Raw genomic sequence first — 19,885 nt, 5'->3', positions numbered from 1 at the left:
GGAAACCCATTTATTGTGGGAGTGGTTCAGCCTCTTGTGAAAACCCAGCGGCAAAAGTGTTGAAATTTGTCCTGGTTGGGTCTGGAGGCTGCAGACCAAACGTGATCACAGTTTGAAGGCAAAACTGCCTTTCCGTTGCCAGTGCAGGAGCAGTTCTCCGCTCGGTGCCGGGACTTTCAGAATCAGCAAACCGGTCGTTGACTCCAGTGAAACCTGTAATGCACTAAGGCTACGTCTACACGTGAAGCCTACATTGAAATAGCTTATTTCGATGTAGCAACGTCGAAATAGGCTATTTCGATGAATAACGTCTACACATCCTCCAGGGCTGGCAACGTCGATGTTCAACTTCGACGTTGCGCGGCACCACATCGAAATAGGCGCTGCGAGGGAACGTCTACACGCCAAAGTAGCACACATCGAAATAAGGGTGCCAGGCACAGCTGCAGACAGGGTCACGGGGCGGACTCAACAGCCAGCCGCTCCCTTAAAGGGCCCCTCCCAGACACAGTTGCACTAAACAACACAAAATACACAGAGCTGACAACTGGTTGCAGACCCTGTGCCTGCAGCATGGATCCCCAGCTGCCGCAGAAGCAGCCAGAAGCCCTGGGCTAAGGGCTGCTGCCCACGGTGACCATAAAGCCCCGCAGGGGCTCGAGAGAGAGCGTCTCTCAACCCCTCAGCTGATGGCCGCCATGGCGGACCCCGCTATTTCGAAGTTGCAGGACGCGGAACGACTACACGGTCCCTACTTCGACGTTGAACGTCGAAGTAGGGCGCTATTCCTATCCCCTCATGGGGTTAGTGACTTCGACGTCTCGCCGCCTAACGTCGAAGTTAACTTCGAAATAGCGCCCGGCGCGTGTAGCCGTGACGGGCGCTATTTCGAAGTTAGTGCCGCTACTTCGAAGTAGCGTGCACGTGTAGACACGGCTTAAGTGGGAAAAGTATCAGAGAGGGGGCTGTGTTAGTCTGCAGCTCCGAGAACAACAAGAAGTCCCGTGGCACCTTATAAACTAACCGGTATTTTGGAGCATGAGCTTTCATGGGCAAAGACCCGCTTCATCAGATGCATGAGTGGGCAGGGGGCGGTTTCAGAGGAGTATTTAAAGAGTGGGGTCCCAGTGAGAGGGAGAGGCAGAGCTGACGAGGTCTATTCAGCAAGGGGGAAATGGCCCGGTATCAACAAACAAAAAAAATTTAGAAATCAAATGGAGAGAGAAATCTCTGAGCTGCAATTTATTTGCAAATTTGACTCCATTACCCATGGATTAAACAGAGACTGGGAGTGGCTGGCAGCTTACAGGGGCAGTTTCTCTGCTCTGGGTGCTAATAGCTCCCCATCAGACTCTGACAAAGGCTCACAGCCCCCTGGCTGATCTGACTTGTTTTTTCCTCTTTTGATAAGTGCTGTTGGTACTGGGCCACTTCCCCCTTGCTGAATAGACCCCGTCAGCTCTGGCCCTCCCTCTTCCTGGGACCCCACTCTTTAAATACCCCTCTGAAACACCCCCCCCATGCATCTGACGAAGGGGGTCTTTGCCCACGAAAGCTCATGCTCCAAAATGTCGGTTAGTCTATAAGGTGCCACAGGACTTCTTGTTGTAAGTGAGGAAAAATAGTGTGATGGAGTTGGGGGATACGTGTGTGTGTGTGTGTATCTCACAGAGGGTGTGGGTCTCCTGCTGAGGGTGACCTGGCGATCAGGTGACACCTCTGGGCTGCAAACAAAGGAGGAGGTGGAGCCTGAGGGGTTTGAATTGGAACTGGGAGTTGGAAGCCATGAGTCTGGGCTGGGAGAGAGAGAGACAAAGGAGGGAGCAAGTCCCCGGCTCCGGGGGCCCCTTCGGGGCCTCCTCTCCCCAGCATGGATTGGACTGGCTGTCCCTGCCGGCTGCACTGACTCCTCTGTGCGGAGCTGGGCCCCTGTTGACTAATAAACCCCCTGTTCTCCTGCCTGTGGATGGGCTGCAGAGCTTGGGGACCCCGAACCCCATCACAGATAGATTCATGGACTTTATACAGACCTCTCTGAGCACCCCTCATCCACCCGTGTAGCGCAGGCTCGAGAATTTCATCCAGGATTCTTGCGTAACTTCTGTTTCTGCTTGTCAGAGAGCGGCAGGGTCCCCAGGCCCGGCCCCCCACCCGCAGGCACAGGCGACTCTCGCTCAGCAGGGGGAACAGGAGGGTGATCAGGCGACAGGGACCCTGTGCAGAACAGGCTTGTCAGCGCGGAAACCAGACGCCGTCAGTACAGCCCATCCTGGGGAGAGGGGCCCAAGGAGAATCCCTGAGCCAGGCTCTGGCCCCCTCCTTCCATGCTGTCAGCTGAGAGAGAGTCCCCCCTCCAACTCAGTCCCAGTTCAAACCAGCCAGGCTCCTCCTCCCACCTTTGTCCCGTTTCCCCCCAAAGAAAGGGGTCACCTGGGTTTCATTCAGGCTCATAGCCCAGGTGCGAGATGTTGTCACACTGACGCGCCCCTCCCCACCAGCGCTGATGCCGTGCCCAGGGAAACTGAGGCACCCACCCAGCGTTCCTGCAGGGCAGCAGGAAACCCGTGCCGCATAGCGAGAAGAGTAAAATCGCCGCAAACCCCCACTTCCTCACGGAGCTGCAGCCGGTCTGTGAGCGAGACGGCCGCTCTTCACGTAACGCCTCGACCCCTTATTTCTAGCTGCCCCTCGCTGCCTTCGTGTGCTGCAGTCGACAGCGGCCTGGCATCGGAAACCCTTTCCCCAGGTCGACCCAGAGCCTGGTTCTCGAACTAAAGCAGGCTGAGTGTCTTGAGCCTCTTGCTGTGGGGCGCGTTTCATTTCGACACAACTGAGCTCTTCGTCTCACTGTTTGGGGCTCGGCATGATGGGATATTCCATGTGTCAAAGGGGCAGCCACGTTCATCTGTATCCACAAAAAGAACGAGAAGTCCTGGGGCACCTTATTGACTAACAGATTTTTTTGGAGCATAACCTTTCGTGGGCAAAGACCCGTCCTTGCCTGTGATGGAGTGGGGGATACGGGTGCGTACCTGTGTGGCTCACAGAGGCTGTGGGGCTCCTGCTGGGAGTAACCTGGCGACCAGGTGACCCCTCTGGGCTGCAGACAAAGGAGGAGGTGGAGCCTGAGGGGTTTGAATTGGAACTGGGAGTTGGAAGCAGTTAGTCCGGGCTGGGAGAGAGAGAGACAAAGGAGGGGGCAAGTCCCCGGCTCCAGGGGCCCCTCGGGGCCTCCTCTCCCCAGCATGGATGGGACTGGCTGTCCCTGCCGGCTGCACTGACTCCTCTGTACGACGGTGTGTCCTGTCGGTGAATAAACCCGCTGTTCTCCTGCCGAGTGAGAGTCACTCCTGCCTGCGGACAGGGTGCAGCGCTGGGGGAACCCCAAACCGCATTGTGTTACCCACGAAAACTTATGCCCTCAAAAAATCTGTTAGTCTATAAGGTGCCACCGGATGTCTCGTGATAGTACAAGAATCACGGTGAAGTTGAAACTATTTGGGCGAATTTAATATTTCGTGTCACACCCACACACAGAACGAAAGGCTCCTTCTGCTTCCTTCCCCGGGGGGGGATGAAATGAACTCGCGGGATTTGTGGGGTGGGGGTGTCTCTTCCCTGCTCAGCTGGGGCTGTTACTGCTGTTTGTGTCTTGCAGACCTGCAGTACCAGAGCTGCGATGTGCCCGAGGAGGCGTGGTCTGGATCCGAAAACGACGTCGTGTACGCTGCCTTCGTGCCTGGGTCAATCGTCTGGGCCAAACTGCACGGCTACCCCTGGTAGGTGTCGGTCGTGGTGGGAAAACATCAAACCCGCCACTACAAACAGAGGAAGAAAAGTTTTAACCGTAGCCGGCGCCTGTAAAACAGCGTGGCCAAGTCGGCAGAGCGCTGGCTTGGGCCTGCAGAGACCTGGCGGCTGTTCCGGCTGCCAGTGCCTCAGTTTCTCCTCCCAGCCTTTGTCTGTTGGGCCTGGCAGCTCTGGGATTTGTGACTGTCTCTCACTCTGCCTCTGGGCAGAGCCCGGTGCTGTCCCGGCCTGGTCTCAGTTTAGCTGTGCCGGGGCTCCCCTCGTATAACGGTGACAAATCGTACGGTGGCGCTGGTCCCAGCGGAGCAGCCACATTCCCAGGCCAACATGTAACTCAGATCCTACTCGAAGAAGCATGCTGTGGTCAGCTGTCAGAGTTCACAGGCAGGCAGGGCGGGCGGGCGGGCGGAAAGAGAGGTCCTTTCACGCCTCAGTTCGCAGCAAAGCTCAGAACTTCAGAGCTGCTGAGCTGGAACCCCCAGCACCCTCTTGTTGGGCACGTGTGAAAGGGTCTCCCAGGGTGCAGTCTGTCACCTGGGGAGTTACCTGTTGTGATGGAGCTGGGGAGGGGGGAGTGCATGTGTGGGACTCAGGCTGAATGGGTGTGAGACAAGCAGAGCAGCTCCCAGCGGCTAAGGATGACCCTGGGGCTATAACCTAGGCTGGCAGGTAACACCTCAGCCCTGAACAAAGAGGAGGGAGGAGCCGAGCTGGGTTTGATTTGGGGGCAGCAGTTGGAAGTTGTGGGGGAGAGGGAGCTGTAGGGCAGCCAGCTGGGCGAGGGGAAAGCTGCGCCCCAGAGGGTCACCCCTCGGGCTCCTCTCCCCAGGACGGGTTAAAATAACTGTCTCTAATTGCTGCACTGACTCTTCTGTAAAAAACTGGGCCTCTGTCGCCTAATAAACTTCCTGTTCTACCTGCTAAGTAAGAGTCACTCCTGCCTGCGGCCAGGGTGCAGCGCCTGGGGACCCCTAAACCCCACCACAGCTGTCCATGCCCAAGTGCCTTGCAGGCAGACGCCCCGGACTGCCGTCCAGAGCGAGGGAGGGGTTGCCGGAAAGTCCATTCAGGGGAGCCGGCGCCTTCCGGGCTTCGTCGAGCTGTGATTGTTGGCCTGGACGAGCCTCTCCCGGACCTGCTGGCTCGCTGCCCCACGGGCGTGGCCTGGGGAGCGGACGTCTGAAGTACGGACGCGCAGCTAACGTTCAAGGGCAGGGTGGCTCGCGCCCCCAAGTGGTCCAGACAGACTCAGCAAATCATCCCCTCCGTGTAGACGCCGGGCTCGGCCCCCTCTGCGCAGGATTTGAGCTGCGCACACAACAGCGGCTGCCCCGCGGTTCTGCTCGGTCACATCACACGCCCGTCACGTCGTGGAGGGGAGCGTCTGTCTTCGCGTCCCACCCCAACGTGCTGCGCCTTGGTTGTCTGCAGCCCTGCCCCACCCCAGAGGTGTCTGCCTCTTCGGGCCAGCTGAAGGGTTCCCGGGGTAAAGTGTTGCAGGTGGAGCAGCCTCTTGCCCCAGGGTGAGGGCTACCTGTGTAAGCCACCGCACCGCCCTGTCCCGGAAGCTGTTCCATCTCAGGGCTGGATGAGGGCTCCCTGTACCACCATTCTGGATGTATCTCAGTGTCAGGCTAAGGATCCTTGTTTCAACAGCGGCCTCCCCTCACAGGTGGCTGCATCTCAGTGCAGGATCGTTGTGTAATCAGCCGCTCGTGTCTGTCTCGTTACCCTCCTTGTCTGTGATCCTGTCGCACCCCTTTCTTCTAAAGGGCCGTACGCCGCCCTGGGCTGCAGAGACAGACCAAGCAGGTCAACTGAGGGCAGTAGATGCTGGGACCCCAGGCCCCGGCCCTGCCTTTGTCTGGGCGAACAGCTCAAAGGACATCAGAAAATCGACAGCCCAACCTCACCGCTGTTCCCCGGTGGTTGTACCCACAGGTGGCCCGGCATGGTGGAGTGTGACCCAGACATCGGCGAGTATTTCCTCTTTTCACCCCGCTTGGATTCTCTGCCAGTAAGTGGCTCGTGTTTGACACAATGGCGGGCGGAGGGGTCACATTCTTTGGAATCAAGTGTCGGAGGGGCAGCCGTGTTAGTCTGGATCTATAGCAGCAGCGAAGGGTCCTGTGGCACCTTATAGACTCACAGAAAAGTTTTGAGCATGAGCTTTCATGAGCACAGACTCGCTTCATCAGATGCTGGTCATGGAAATCTGCAGGGCCAGGTATAAATAAGCCAGAGCAAGGGTGGGGATAACAAGGCTTGCTCAGTCAGCAAGGGTGAGGCTTACTACCAGCAGTCGATCTGGAGGTGTGAACACCAAGGGAGGGGAAGCTGCTTCTGTATTTAGCCAGCCACTCACAGTCTTTGTTTAAGCCTGAGCTGAGGGCGTCAAATTTGCAGATTAATTGTAGCTCAGCAATTTCTCTTTGGAGTCTGGTCGTGAAATTTCTTTGCTGTAGGATAGCTACTTTTAAGTCTGCTACTGTGTGGCCCGGGAGATGGAAGTGCTCTCCTACGGGTTTTTGTATATTGCCATTTCTGATGTCTGATTTGTGTGCGTTTATTCTTTTACGTAGAGACTGTCCAGTTTGTCCGATGTATATAGCAGAGCGGCATTGCTGGCACACGATGGCATAAATTATATGGGTAGATGTGCAGCTGAATGAACCCACGATGGTGTGGCTGATCTGGTTAGGTCCTGTAATGGTGTTGCTGGTGCAGATATGTGGGCAGAGCTGGCAATGAGGTTTGTTGCATGGATGGGTCCCTGAGTTAGAGTGACTGTGGTGTGGTGGATAGTTCCTGGGTCGGATTTGCTTCAGGTTGGCAGGTTGTCTGTGGGCAAGGACTGGTCTGCCTCCCAAGGCCTGTGAAAGTGGGGGATCATTGTCCAGGATGGGTTGTAAATCCCTGATGATGCGCTGTAGAGGTTTTAGCTGGTTTCTCTGGAATCTCGTTCCACCCGCTGGAGGGCTCCGGTCCTGCAGAAACCCCTGTGGATGACCTTCCCGTCCCCTTTTTGCTTTGGGTGCCGGGGCTCTGTGTCGCCTTTCTGTCTCTCGCTGGGGGGGCTGTTTCGAAAGTCGTCCTGTGTGCAGCAGCGTCTTTTCGAAATATGCTCTTCTGGACTGGCCGCTTTCACAGCGGGGCCTCTGCGTCGACGTACGCCAAGGCGCCACCTGACTGCTTCTTGGTTTTCCGCTCCCTGGGTGAAGCCAGGCAGTTGCCCTGCACTGGGATGAATTGACACAGGAACATGGCAAAAGGCCGGAAAAAAGGGAACTGCTCAGAAACCGCCCCTCCGCCTCTGGTCTTTCTGTTCTTGTGCTGGGGGGAAGAGGCGAATGGACACCACAACTCATGAGCTGAACGGGGACCCTGGTTTTTAGGGCTCACTCTGGCAATGTGTCACACACCACGCTGGGAGCCCACTGTCACAGAGTGCGGGGGCATCTCCGGGCTCTGTAGCCCCCCAGAAGCGACTCCCACTCAGCAGGCAGAACAGAACGGGTTCCGCGGGGGGCATCGGCCGTTGTGTGTGTGGGAGCAGCTGTCATGCCCGACGCGCCCGTCACCAGTTAGGGGTTGGCGTGATGCCCAGGGAAGCCGAGGCGCACACGGTTGCCATGTGCCCGGAGCGAATACGTGCGACATAACGAGGGGAGTGGAATGGCCAAAGCCCCCACTTCGTCACAGCCACGTCACCTCGGTTGTGCACAACAACCAGACCCCTTCGTATTGTCCTCCGAGCAGCCATTCCCCCTTCCCCTTAATGCCCCTGTGATGGAGTGGGGGGTACCTGTGTGTGCGTGAGTGGCTCACAGAGGGTGGGGTCTCCTGCTGTAACCTGGCGACCAGGTAACACCTCTGGGCTGCAGACAAAGGGGGAGGTGGAGCCTGAGGGGTGTGAATTGGAACTGGGAGTTGGAAGCAGTGAGTCTGGGCTGGGAGAGAGAGAGAGAGACAAAGGAGGGGACAAGGCCCTGGCTCCAGAGGCCCCTCGGGGCCTCCTCTCCCCAGCATGGATTGGACTGGCTGTCGCTGCCGGCTGCACTGACTCCTCTGTACGACGCTGTGTCCTGTCGGCGAATAAACCCGCTGTTCTCCTGCTGAGTGAGAGACTCTCCTGCCTGCGGCCGGGGTGCAGAGCTTGGGGGACCCCGAACCCCATCACAGCTGCGTCCCAGCTTTCCTCTGCCTGCGGGAGAGCACGGGGCAGTTCGAGCTTGTCCCTCCCCTGGGCAGAAGTTGGCCCAATGAAAGACCCACGTCATCCTGCTGGAGGACAATGTGACGCAAAGCTAACCTGATGCGACGGGGCTGGGGTGGGGGGTGAGACTCAGGCTGGGTGTGTGTGTGACAGGCAGAGCAGCTCCCAGAGGCTAAGGATGACCCCTGGGCTGTACCCTAGGCTGGCAGGTAACACCTCTGCCCTGAGCACAGAGCTGGGAGGAGCCGAGCTGGGTTGGAATGGGGGCGGCAGTGAGAAGCTGGGGGGAGAGGGAGCTGGAGGGCAGCCAGCCTGGCGCGGGGGGAAGCTGCACCCCAGAGGGGCCCCCCTTGGGCTCCTCTCCCCAGGACGGGTTGGAATGACTGTCTCTGCCGGCTGTACTGACCCCTCTGTGCTGAGCTGGGCTCCGGCGCCTCCTAAAGCTCCTGTTCTACCTGCTGGGTGAGAGTCCCTCCTGCCTGCGGCCGGGGGGCAGCGCTTGGGGACCCCTGAACCCCGTCACACCCGGTGCCGTCCATTTCCTTTTGCAGTCCAAGTACCACGTGACCTTTTTCGGGGACACCGTCTCCCGCGCCTGGATCTCCGCCGCCCTGCTGAGGAGCTGCCAGCAGCTGTCCGCCGACAGCCAGGCCTTGGTAACTAGGGGGTCCCCCCAAGGAGCCACACGGGGGCCAGTGCTGTTCAGCGCGTTCACGAGTGACCTGGCTCGGGTATGTGTCCGGACTAGCACGACGGGGCGTCGACCTCTGGCCGGGGCGTCTGGCTGCTCAGTTTGTACAGCTACGGGGCCACACGTCAAGGCCTGAGTAGAGCAGGCCTGTCGCTCCCATCATGGGCTCCTCCGAACCCTCCAGTGCCGCCTGCCCCCCATTCCTCTCTCCCCCCATGCCAGGGTTCTCCCTTCTCCCCCCAGGCTAGAGCGCCCCTTCCCCCACCAGCTGGGGTCCCTCAGTCTCCCAGCGCGGGGGAGAGGCCGGGACCCCTCTGTACTAGCTGTGCACGAATATCGGCTCCTCTTCGTCTCCCCAGGGGTGGACGTTTCCGGGGGCAAGGAGCTGGGGGAAAGGACTGTGCCCTGGCCCTTCCCAGAGAAGTGGGCAGCGCCGTTCTCATCCTCCCGGGCAGGCGGAGAAAGTTTTGCTGGGTTGCAGCTGCCCCGCAGACCGATTCTCTCGCCCTTTCAGGAGAAGGTCAGGAGCAAGGGTTACCGCCAGGGACTGGCTGCCGCCATGAAGATGGCCAAGGAAGCCGCGCGGATCAGCATGGAGGTATGAAGGCCTGTCGCGGTGCTGAGGTGAGGTTGTTCCGTAAACGCTTCCAAGGATGGAGATCCCCCCACCTCTCTCAGGAGCCCATCCCAGTGTTTCGCTGCCCGGCCGGGGAAAGAGCTGTTCCTCGTATCCAACCGACACCTCCCCCGGTGTAACCTGAGACCGTTCAGTTCATCCTTGTTCTGCACTCCCTCGCCTCCCACAACAGCCTCTCTCCCTCCCTCCCTTTAGAGCCCCCCTGCACGGGGCTGAGGGCTGTGACCAAATCCCCCCTCGCTCTGCTCTTCTGCCGACTCACCACGCCCCAGTCCCTCGACCTCTCCTCTGCCACCTGCTCCAGCCCCCGACGCCTTTCCGTGGCCACTGCCAGCCCCTCTCCAGCGCACCCCCGTCCCTTCTGCACTGGGGGGCCGGAACTGGACGCGACCCTCCGGCTGTGGCCTCCCCGGTGCCGAGCAGAGGGGAACAGCCACTTCCCTAGCGCTGCTGGAGATGCTCCTCCTGGCGCAGCCCAACGCGCCCATTTCACAGAACTGTAAGGGACCTTCGGAGGTCATGTGCTCACAGCAGGACCTGGGCCGTCAGCCTTCTTTGGTCTTACTGTCTCCACGTCCTGTTGCCCAGAGGCACCACCCCTACAGCGCCCACTGACGGGGTAGCTTGCAAATAAATGCACATTCCCCCTCCCCAGGGGCTGCAGGACAAGCAGGCAGGAAGCTGCTGTAGCCTGATTGCGCTGCCACAGGTGTTGTTGGCCAGAGCCCCCAGGCTCTTCTAAATCTCCTGGGGGTGGCAGGCAGGGCAGAGGCAGATAGCAGGGTCCCCAGGCCAGGAATATTCCCAGAGCTTGGGTGCTATAGGCTGATATAACTCACCACTCCTGGAAATAAGGCCTCCTGGGTTCCCTCCCTGGCTCTGGGATGTGTATCAAGCCTGGTGGGTCCGAGCAGTGAGGCTGGGAGCCCGGACTCCTGGGTTCTCTCCTGGGCTCTGGGGAGCAGGAGAAATCTGGTGGGTTAGAGCAGCGGGCCTGGGAGCCAGGACTCCTGGGTTCTCTCCACGGCGCTGGGAGGGCAGTGGGGGCTGGTGATTAGAGCAGGGGGCCCACGAGCTGGACTCCTGGGTTCTCTCCCCGGCACCAGGAGGGCAGTGGGGGCTGGTGGTTAGAGCAGGGGGCTGGGATCCAGGACTCCTGGGTTCTCTCCCCGGCGCTGGGGGGCAGTGGGGGCTGGGGTTAGAGCAGGGGTCGGTAGCCAGGACTCCTGGGTTCTCTCCCTGATGCTGGGAGGGCAGTGGGGGCTGGTGGTTAGAGCAGGGACTGGGAGCCAGGACTCCTGGGTTCTCTCCCCAGCACTGGTTGGAACACAGGCTCTATTGTTTGGAAAAGGGAGGGGCTGGGAGTCAGGATCCCTGGTTATTCCTCTCCTGGCGAGCTTGGGCCAGCAGCAGGGGGCGGCTTCGTGTCCCCATTTCCCTTAGCGGGGCATTGTGGAGGTTAGTCGCACAGCGCTTGTAAGATGCTTCGGGAGGAGGAGAAGTGGGTTTGACCGCCCCGAGCTGTCAGTCCTGATTCACTGTGCCCGGTTAGCTCCCTGCATCGACCCTTCCCTTTGGCACGAGGAGCGCCTTGCTCTGAATGCGGGAGCGCTGCTCTCTGGTCCCTGGCCCAGCCGGGGTGCAGGGAACGCCTAGACCTCTCCTCGGGGCAGTGGGCCTCCTCGGGGGTCCTTTGCCTGCCTTCCTGCGGGGCCCTGAGACCTGCGCCTCATCCCCTTTGTGCCTCTGAGGTTAAACCCTGATTGTTTGGCCCCGGTCACTCGTGGGCTCCACCCTCCTCTCCCACGTCCTGCGTGTTAACCATGTCCCTCGTTCCTTCCCTCCCTCAGGAGAGAGTGAGGAGGTTTGGGTTCATCAGTCGATACGGCGAGGGGGCGATGGCAGGTAACCTTCAGGTCCCCTCCCTCCACCACCCACAGCTCAGGTGGCATAAGTGGAGGAGCTTCCCCCAGGCCCCCCGCGTGGACCCCCCGACGTGCGCTGGAGGGAGGCGCCTCCCAGTCCGGGTCAGAAGAGAGGAGACAGTGTGGAGCGCGCCCCTTTCCCCGGGGACTCGGTTCCGGCCGCTAGTCGCCCACACGCCCCTCCGGCTCCTTCCCGTCCGCTGCGTCCCGTCACCCATCTTCTTCCTTCTTGATCCCCAGCCCCCTAGACCCACCCGCTGCCTGGCCCCACCTCGCCCCTCCCTGTCTGAGAGGGCTGCTCATCCTTGGCAAAGTTGGGAGCGCGCAGCTGCCTTCTCCTGCCCTGCTGGCGTCCCTGCAGCCTAGCGCCCTCAAGCCTGGCAGCCGGGAATTACAGTCCCGCCTTCCTCTCTTCCCCAGGAGCGCTTGTTTATACAGCCTTATCTGAGCCCTAGTTGGCGGCTGTGTGCTATAGCTGTGCACACCCGGCCCTCTGCCGGGGCCGGGTGTAACCCTGGGTAGGGCCAGGTGCCCCCTCGCAAGCGCTCACGTCTCAGAGGGGCTAAGGAGTCAGATTCAATGAAAACCCAACCTTCCCTGGCTAGCGCCCCCGCTGCGTCTCGAGCGGCTGTCCAGTAGCGTGATTTTCCACGCGTTCTCAGGCCCGTGTTTCAAAGGAGGCCTGAGTGGATGGTTGTAGCGGTCCCGCCTGGCCACATCGTTTATGACCCGCTCCCATTTTTCTGTGGGGGAAACCGAGGCGCGGCGCGATTCATGGGATTTGCCTGAGGGTCCCCACAAACAGGTGCGTGAGTGGCCATGGGGGGTGGAACACGGCCGCGGACGGTGGTTCAAACCTCGAGTAACTGCTCTGGAGAGTGAGTCACTGTTCTTGTCTTCTAGGGCTACTCAGCACGGCCTTTCCGTGCGGTCAGGAAGGCGAATCTGCGGTGAGTAAACAGGGGACGGAGGAGAGCGGTTGAAAGGAAGGGGCGGGGGACCCTGAGTCCTCACTGAGTCTGTCTGTCCCTGCGCCTCTCCTAACAAAAAGTGCCACCGAGGAAAGGTATTTCTGGTGCTCTCTGCAGCCACCATCTCCTCGGGCAGGCCTGCAGCCTGTGAGCAGCTCTGTCAGAACCTCTTTGTGGCTGCTGACGCTGCAATTTCAAAGTTGAAGACAAAACAAAAACTTCCTGATTATTTTTGGTAAATGGTGAACGTCTAAAATCCCCAAAATGAGCACTCCCGTCTAAACAGCGTGCGATAGGGGAATCTCAGCGTGATGGGGTCTGGGGCCCCGCAAGCTCTGCACCCCGTCCGCAGCCAGGAGTGACTCTCACTCAGCAGGAGAACAGCAGGTTTATTAGCCGACAGGACGCAGCGTCGTACAGAGGAGTCAGTGCAGCCGGCAGACAGCCAGTCCCATCCATGTGAGGGAGAGGAGGCCCCAAGGGGCCCCCAGAGCTGGGGCCTGGCCCCCTCCTTTGTCCGTCTCTGTCTCTCAGCCCAGACTCACTGCTTCCAACTCCCAGTTCCAATTCAAACCCTCAGGCTCCACCTCCCCCTTTGTCTCCAGTACAAAGGTGTTACCTGGTCACCAGTTACCCTCAGCAGGAGCCCCTCACCCCCTGTGAGCCACTCACACACACACAGGTATCCCCCACTCCATCACACTCAGAACGTTGGATAACCCCCCCCACACACCCCCCCGCCAGCGTCCTCCAGGAAGAGAGACGGTTTGGGAGTGAAAGGCAGGAGGACAGCGGGGCAAAGACACCGGGAAAGCGTGAGGAAATAGAATATGTAAAAGGTTTTTGACTGTCCCGCAGTAAACATACAAAATCGTGGTGTGGGCGCTGTTCTTCAGCTCGGGGCTACACAATGTCTGGCTTGGCGTTATTTGTTAAGGGCCGTCTTGTGTTCGCGTGCTTTGCGGCTCTTGAATTATTGAGCTTTTTACCGCAGTGGGAAGCATGGCTTTCCTTGCTCTTTGGGTTGCCCACCCCTGTCCGAGGGGTTGCTCCGTTTGTGTGCTTAATCTAAGAGCGTCAGAGAAGAGCCCTCAGACGATCCCAGGGCTGGCCGCTGAAGAGCCTGTAAAGCAGAGGGTCTTCAACAGACCCCTCAAACAGGACTCGATTCCTTCCCAAAAGATCCTGGGATTTGTGACTGCCAGGTTCAGGTTCACTCACTCTCTGGGACTTGGCGTAAACCACACAGGAGGCCTTGATGACAGGAGCAGTTTGGCCCCATTGGGGTGTGACTTGACCCGTCCATCCCCACCCCCCGTGATGAGTTCAGGGGTCCCCAAGCGCTGCCCCCCGGCCGCAGGCAGGAGTGACTCTCACTCAGCAGGTAGAACGGGAGGTTTATGAGGCGCCAGAGCCCAGCTCAGCACAGAGGGGTCAGTACAGCCGGCAGAGACAGTCATTCCAATCCGTCCTGGGGAGAGGAGCCCGAGGGGTGCCCCTCTGGGGTGCAGCTTCCCCCCTCGCCAGGCTGGCTGCCCTCCAGCTCCCTCTCCCCCCAGCTTCTCACTGCCGCCCTCATTCAAACCCAGCTCGGCTCCTCCCTGCTCTGTGCTCAGGGCAGAGGTGTTACCTGCCAGCCTAGGGTACAGCCCAGGGGTCATCCTTAGCCGCTGGGAGCTGCTCTGCCCCTTACACACACATCCAGCCTGAGTCTCACACATGAACCCCCCAATCCATCACACCCCCACGAGTCTGGCTTGAGGTAACTGCCCGTGCGGCCCCCGTTAATTTGTGTTAGCGGTTCATGAAAGCTCTTTGGTCCAATCAGCAAGGACCACATCTGGCCACGTCACCGAATGGCAAAGCCCTTCCATTTCTTGCTAAGAGCTGTATTGCCGTCAGCGAGAGAGAGTCCGTCAGTCTGACCGTGAGGAAAAGACGTCAAGGGAGCCCATCTTCGGATAAGCTAAATAGACCCCCTGCCTTTTCTCTGTCACTGTGTGATGGGGTTCGGGGGTCCCCATGTGTGATGGAGTGGGGGACACCTGTGTGTGTGTGTGGCTCACAGAGGGTGTGGGGCTCCTGCTGAGGGTAACCTTGATGACCAGGTAACACCTTTGTACTGGAGACAAAGGAGGAGGTGGAGCCTGAGGGGTTTGAATTGGAACTGGGAGTTGGAAGCAGTTGGTCTGGGCTGGGAGAGACAGAGACCAAGGAGCTGGCAAGGCCCCGGCTCTGGGGGCCGCTCGGGGCCTCCTCTCCCCAATCTGGATTTGACTGGCTGTCTCTGCCTGCTGCCCTGACTCCTCTGTATGACGCTGTGCCCTGTCGTCTAATAAACCCGCTGTTCTCCTGCTGAGTGAGAGTCACTCCTGCCTGCAGACGGGGTGCAGAGCTTGGGGAACCCCAAACCCCATCACACCATGCACTGCACCCCGTCCACTGGCAGGAGCGACTTTCACTCAGCAGGTACAACAGGAGGTTTATTAGGCAACAGATGCCCAGTTTCTCACAGAAGCGACAGTACAGCCGGCAGAGACAGTCCTTCCAACCCGTCCTGGGGAGAGGAGCCCGAGGGGTGCCCCTCTGGGGTGTAGCTTCCCCCTCCTCAGTCTGGCTGCCTTCCAGCTCCCTCTCCCCCTAGCCTCTAACTGCCGCCTCCGATTCAAACCCAGCTCGGCTCCTCCCTGCTCTGTGCTCAGGGCAGAGGTGTTACCTGCCAGCCTAGGTTATAGCCTTAGGGTCATCCTTAGCCGCTGGGAGCTGCTCTGCTTGTCTCACACACATCCAGCCTGAGTCTCACCCATGCACTCCCTCCCTGCTCCATCACACGCTGCACGGTGCCTTTTCCAGCCCTAGGCCTGATGAGGATATCGAGCCAGAAGCAAAAGAGCGCCTGTGTTTGAGCGACCATTCTGTATCAGATCTTGCCCACACTTGGCCTGCACGGTCCTCAGGGGAGCCCCCCTCACTGCAACAGACTCTTGTCGGGCAGTGCCCCCTCTTTCAGGGGGGTTAAACCCCTCTGCCTGCTCGGACTGCCCCTCTTGCAGCCCCCAGCACGCCTGTCTCTGCTGCGGACCCCGGGGGGAGTCCCCACACCCAGACCTGTTCTGCCGCCCAGAGCGACTCACCCAGTGTCGCCGCACGGGAGTTTTCTGAGAGTCAAGCCCAGCACAGGGCCTGTCGACCTGGCCTCCCTAGCGCCCCACGGCTGTGTCTGCCCTGCGGCCAGGTGGGTTCTGGCCACTCTCTGCCCTGTTCCCTCCCACTGCCCTGCTGGCAGCCCGGCCCCATTACCCCTCCCCTCCTTTGTCCTCTGCTGGGTAACCAGGGTCGCCTGGGCCCCTCTCCTCCGCCTGGGCTCTCCTCCCATCTTTGCCCCCCTGGCTGGGACCCACCAGGCAGGGAACTGGGTCCTCCCTCCGCAGCCCATGGTCCTGCCGCTGGGCAGAGCTGGCTGTGCCGCCCGAGTTGGGTCTCCCGGTCACCACGTCCCCGGTCGCTGGGGTCTCCGTTCTCCAGGCCCCTGGAGTTCTGGGCTGGTCCTTTCAGTTCTCGTCAAACGCCCTCACTCCTCACCTCGTTAAACGGGGAACTCCCAGGGACAGCCAGTGCACCACCCCTCTGCATGCAGCCGCTTCCACCCCCCGCCCCCCACTTCGTTACAGAGGGCGCCTTACGCTTTCTCAGAGCCTTTCCCGTGGGTCGACGCCTGGTTAAAGTGCAGGGGTTGGAGCAGGATCCAGCACTGCAGTGAAACAAACAGGTTTTCTTTCATGTCTCACGACCTGTTGTTGTGCCCTAGGGTGCCACGGTGCGGCCCACCTCAGGTGGCCAGGAGAAAGGCTGCCGGAAAGGTGAGTGATAGAGCCCAGCTGCTCCTGCCAGGGGCTGCGACGTCGGCACCTTGCAAGGAAGGTGCCGGCACACGTTAAGAGGGCTTCGAGGTCCGTGGCCTTCAAATTCAAATGGCTTCGTTCCCTGCCAGCCTGGCTTTCCCGAGGCAGGAGGGACTGGGACTGTGGCTTTCAGCAGCAGCATGATCACTTCTGCTTTATTACCATGGCCTTGTTGTGCCAGGCTCTGTGCCAGCGCCGGAGAAAACGGCGGTCCCTGCCCCCGGCGGGTGCTGGGGGCAGACGGGAGATGGAGGAGGGCAGAAGGGAGGGTACAAACAAGCCAAGAATGGGCCAGCGCGGGTTAGCACGGCAGGGAGAAGGCTCAGCACGTCTCACCGTTTCGCCATCCGTGGCTGGAGTACGTGTCCGGACGTACACCACCCCGAGAGGCACACGCTGCCGGCCGTGGGCAGCGGTGGGCCCCTACTTATCGTCAGCTGGGCGGCGCCTGAATCCCTCTTGGGTGGCTGCTCCAGCGCTGGGCGGACAGGGCGTGATGGGGTTCAGGGATCCGCAGGCAGGAGTGACTGTGATGGGGTTCAGGGTCCCCCAGGCTCTGCACCCCGTCTGCAGGCAGGAGTGACTCTCACTCAGCAGGAGAATGGTGGGTTTATTAGCCAACAGGACACAGCGTCATACAGAGGAGTCAGTGCAGCCGGCAGAGACAGCCAGTCCCATCCATGTTGGGGAGAGGAGGCCCCGAGGGGCCCCCTCCTTTGTCTGTCTCTCTCCCAGCCCAGACTCACTGCTTCCAACTCCCAGTTCCAATTCAAACCCCTCAGGCTCCATCTCCTCCTTTGTCTGCAGTACAAAGGTGTTACCTGGTCACCAGGTCACCCTCAGCAGGAGCCCCCCACAGCCTGTGTGAGCCCCACACGTACTGTATCCCCCCTACATCACACAGGGATCACTGGCTCTCGAGGTCAGAGCAGGGGTGGGAGGCAGGAGGCAGGCCCCCCAGAGCTGAAGAAGTCCCTTGGCCCAGCTGGACTCAGGACTGTGTTGGTCTATCCTCTTCCCAGGCCTCAAGAAAAAGTTCACTGCTCCGGGAAGCCCCCGGCAGCCCAGACCACCCGTGGGAGGTAGGAGAGTTAACCGGGCGCCCGCCCGTGGAGATGCCGTGAATCCAGTGCCTCCGGGCACGCGGCAGGCGAAGGACGAAACCGCCCTCAGCCGCCCCGGTAGCCGCGAGGGGGTCCTCGAGGACCTGCAGGCCGGCGAGGAGCGAGAGGAGGCCAAGGAAGCGCCAGACGGCCCGGAACCCTTTGAGGATTGTTCCCCAGTCTTGTTTGAAGAGTAGCCCCCGGAACACGACCCCGGCCGTGGGGCGGCAGAGCCGGGCGACCTCCCTGGTGGAGGCGGGAGAGGAAGAGCGGAAGCCCCCCGCCGGGAAAGGTGGAGAAAGAAATTTGGTCTCGTTTTAGCTCGTTTTAGGTTTGTCACTGTGGCGACGTGAGGTCGCTGGGCCAGCAGACGTAGATTTTAACCTCCAGCTGGAAAGGTTCCCCCCGCCCCCCTTCTGGACGACTCGCCTGTAAGAGGCGGGGAAGCCACACACGTCCTGAAACCGTAGGGCACTGGCTCGGGTGGGCTCCTCCAGCCTCAGGCAGCGGGTGGTGTCCTTGCAGCCCATTGGCAACGCGGGATTTCTTTAAAACAGCGTGTGAGCCCTGGAGGGATGGGTGGACCAGGCCAGACCCCCGCTGAGGTGTCGCTCCAGGGCAGTCGGTTGAATTCCCGTGGCTGGCCGCCGCGAAGGCCGACCCCTGTGTATAAGTTGCTGCCTTCGTCTCTACGAGGGGCTGAGATTTTCCTGGAGGGTAGAACTGACTGGAGCTGGCTCTGCCCTCCTCTAAATTCCCGCGTTGCTGGTCTAACTGCCTCGCACACCCAGCTGCCTGCGGCTGGCGAGACGGTGTGTTCGGCGGGCTGGGCGCGCGAGCAGCCCGAACAGCAATGCCTCAACGACCCGGTTGCCTCTGTTGCGTTTGAGCGGTGGCTCGTTTCGCAGTTGTGCGGTTCTCGGTTCCACGCTTCTCAGCAGGCTGGCTTGTGCCCACCCACAAGGGGCGAATTCGCCCGGCGGAGTGAACCAGCCCTCTGACAGCACCTCGCCCGGGGGCGGAGGGGTGCGGGATTGTGCTCATGGGACGGCGCAACGCAGTTGGAAGGAGTTCACGGCTGCGGTGCCCTCCAGGTTAAAAGCGCATTGACGAGGGCGTTCTGTGACGGTCCGCGACGTTCCCAAGACCCTGCCAGTTCTGGTCAGTCCTGGGTGCGGATGAGCCACCGTGTGATAAATTCCCAGTTCTCACTTCACCGCTGTAACGCCACTGTTCTCATTGTTGCGTCTCAGCTCACTGGGTTTCCACACCCGCTCCCACCAATCATGGTAGCTGCACAGACCACCCCCCCACACCTTGCACCCGGCTCTGCAGAGACTCTGAGAGAGGCCCTGGCCAGGCTGCACACAGAAAGGTGCGTTTATGCCCATTTTACTGCGGGGAAAACTGCCTCCGAGCCAGCCAGTCCTGCCCTGGGCCGGGGGAGCCAGCGCCCCTGGAGGGGCCAGGCCCTGCCCCATTCCCATCCCCTGAGCCGGCCAGTCCTGCCCTGGGCCGGGGGGAGCCAGTGCCCCTAGAGGGGATAGGTCCTGCCCCTGAGCCAGCCAGTCCTGCCCTGGGCCGGGGGGAGCTGGTGCCCTGTGATGGGATTTGGGGTCCCCATGCACTGCACCCCATCCACTGGCAGGAGAGACTCTCACTCAGCAGGTACAACAGGAGGTTTATTAGGCAACAGATGCCCAGTTTCTCACAGAAGCGACAGCACAGCAGCCAGAGACAGTCCTTCCAACCCGTCCTGGGGAGAGGAGCCCGAGGGGTTCCCCTCTGGGGTGTAGCTTTCCGCCTCCTCCGGCTGGCTGCCTTCCAGCTCTCTCTCCCCTTAGCCTCTAACTGCTGCCCCCCCAAATCAAACCCAGCTCGGCTCCTCCCTCCTCTTTGTTCAGGGCAGAGGTGTTACCTGCCAGCCTAGGTTATAGCCGGAGGGTCATGCTTAGCCACTGGGAGCTGCTCTGCTTGTTTTACACACACACCCAGCCTGACTCACACATGCAGTACCCCCACTCCATCACACGCCCCTAGAGGGGCCAGGCTCTGCCCAATTTCCTGCCCCTGAGCCAGCCAGCCGTGCCCTGGGCCGGGGGAGCCGGCGCCCCTAGAGGGGCCAGGCCCTGCCCCATTCCCACCCCCTGAGCCAGCCAGCTTTGCCCTCCCCTGTTCCCTGCCCGCCCTCAACCAGCCTGGCCCAGGCATCCCTGTGTGGGGCTGGAAGGAGAGATGGGGTAAGCAGCACATGGAATGGAGCTGGCGCCCCTGAAAGGGGACAAAGGACTCCTGGCCCTGGGGCTCCAGTAAACAGACCCAGACAGCAGCAGCCGTATTTATTGAGGTTTCCATCTCCAAGCAGAGAGGGGGCAGCCGCCCACGTCACCCCAGCCCCTAAGCGCGAGGATCACAGTCGGCAGAGGAGCGAGGGGCACAGATTAGGAGGGGCTAGGAAGAGAGGTTTGGTTGGAAAGAACCCAGGAGTCCTGGCTCCCGGCCCCCTGTTCTAACCACCAGCCCCCACTGCCCTCCCAGTGCCAGGGAGAGAACCCAGGAGTCCTGGCTCCCACCCCCTGCTCTAACCACCAGCCCCCACTGCTGGGGAGAGAACCCAGGAGTCCTGGCTC

The 19,885-nt window shown here is 60.4% G+C and overlaps 1 protein-coding gene across 4 annotated transcripts in view; it reads left to right on the top strand.

Moving 5' to 3' along the window:
* Window positions 1-18,544, top strand: part of ZCWPW1 (zinc finger CW-type and PWWP domain containing 1) — a 37,299-nt gene extending 18,755 nt beyond the window's left edge. For 2 of the 4 annotated variants that reach the window (XM_074982939.1, XM_074982935.1), the window contains exons 9-16: window positions 3,659-3,779; window positions 5,752-5,827; window positions 8,578-8,757; window positions 9,232-9,315; window positions 11,205-11,259; window positions 12,183-12,229; window positions 16,059-16,110; window positions 17,175-18,465. In XM_074982939.1, coding sequence (XP_074839040.1) covers window positions 3,659-3,779; window positions 5,752-5,827; window positions 8,578-8,757; window positions 9,232-9,315; window positions 11,205-11,259; window positions 12,183-12,229; window positions 16,059-16,110; window positions 17,175-17,452 — 893 coding nt within the window. In that variant the 3' untranslated portion in view covers window positions 17,453-18,465. Of the gene's footprint in view, window positions 1-3,658; window positions 3,780-5,751; window positions 5,828-8,577; window positions 8,758-9,231; window positions 9,316-11,204; window positions 11,260-12,182; window positions 12,230-16,058; window positions 16,111-17,174; window positions 18,466-18,508 lie in introns of those variants that run through there. The other 2 variants (XR_012643094.1, XM_074982938.1) reach the window with 2 other exon arrangements.
* Window positions 18,545-19,885: the final 1,341 nt, after the last annotated feature.

Source organism: Carettochelys insculpta, chromosome 34, assembly GCF_033958435.1.
Source record: "Carettochelys insculpta isolate YL-2023 chromosome 34, ASM3395843v1, whole genome shotgun sequence".
NCBI lineage: Eukaryota > Metazoa > Chordata > Testudines > Carettochelyidae > Carettochelys > Carettochelys insculpta.
The sequence above is the reverse complement of the archived record's forward strand: the minus strand, read 5'-3'. Positions and strand labels throughout refer to the sequence as shown.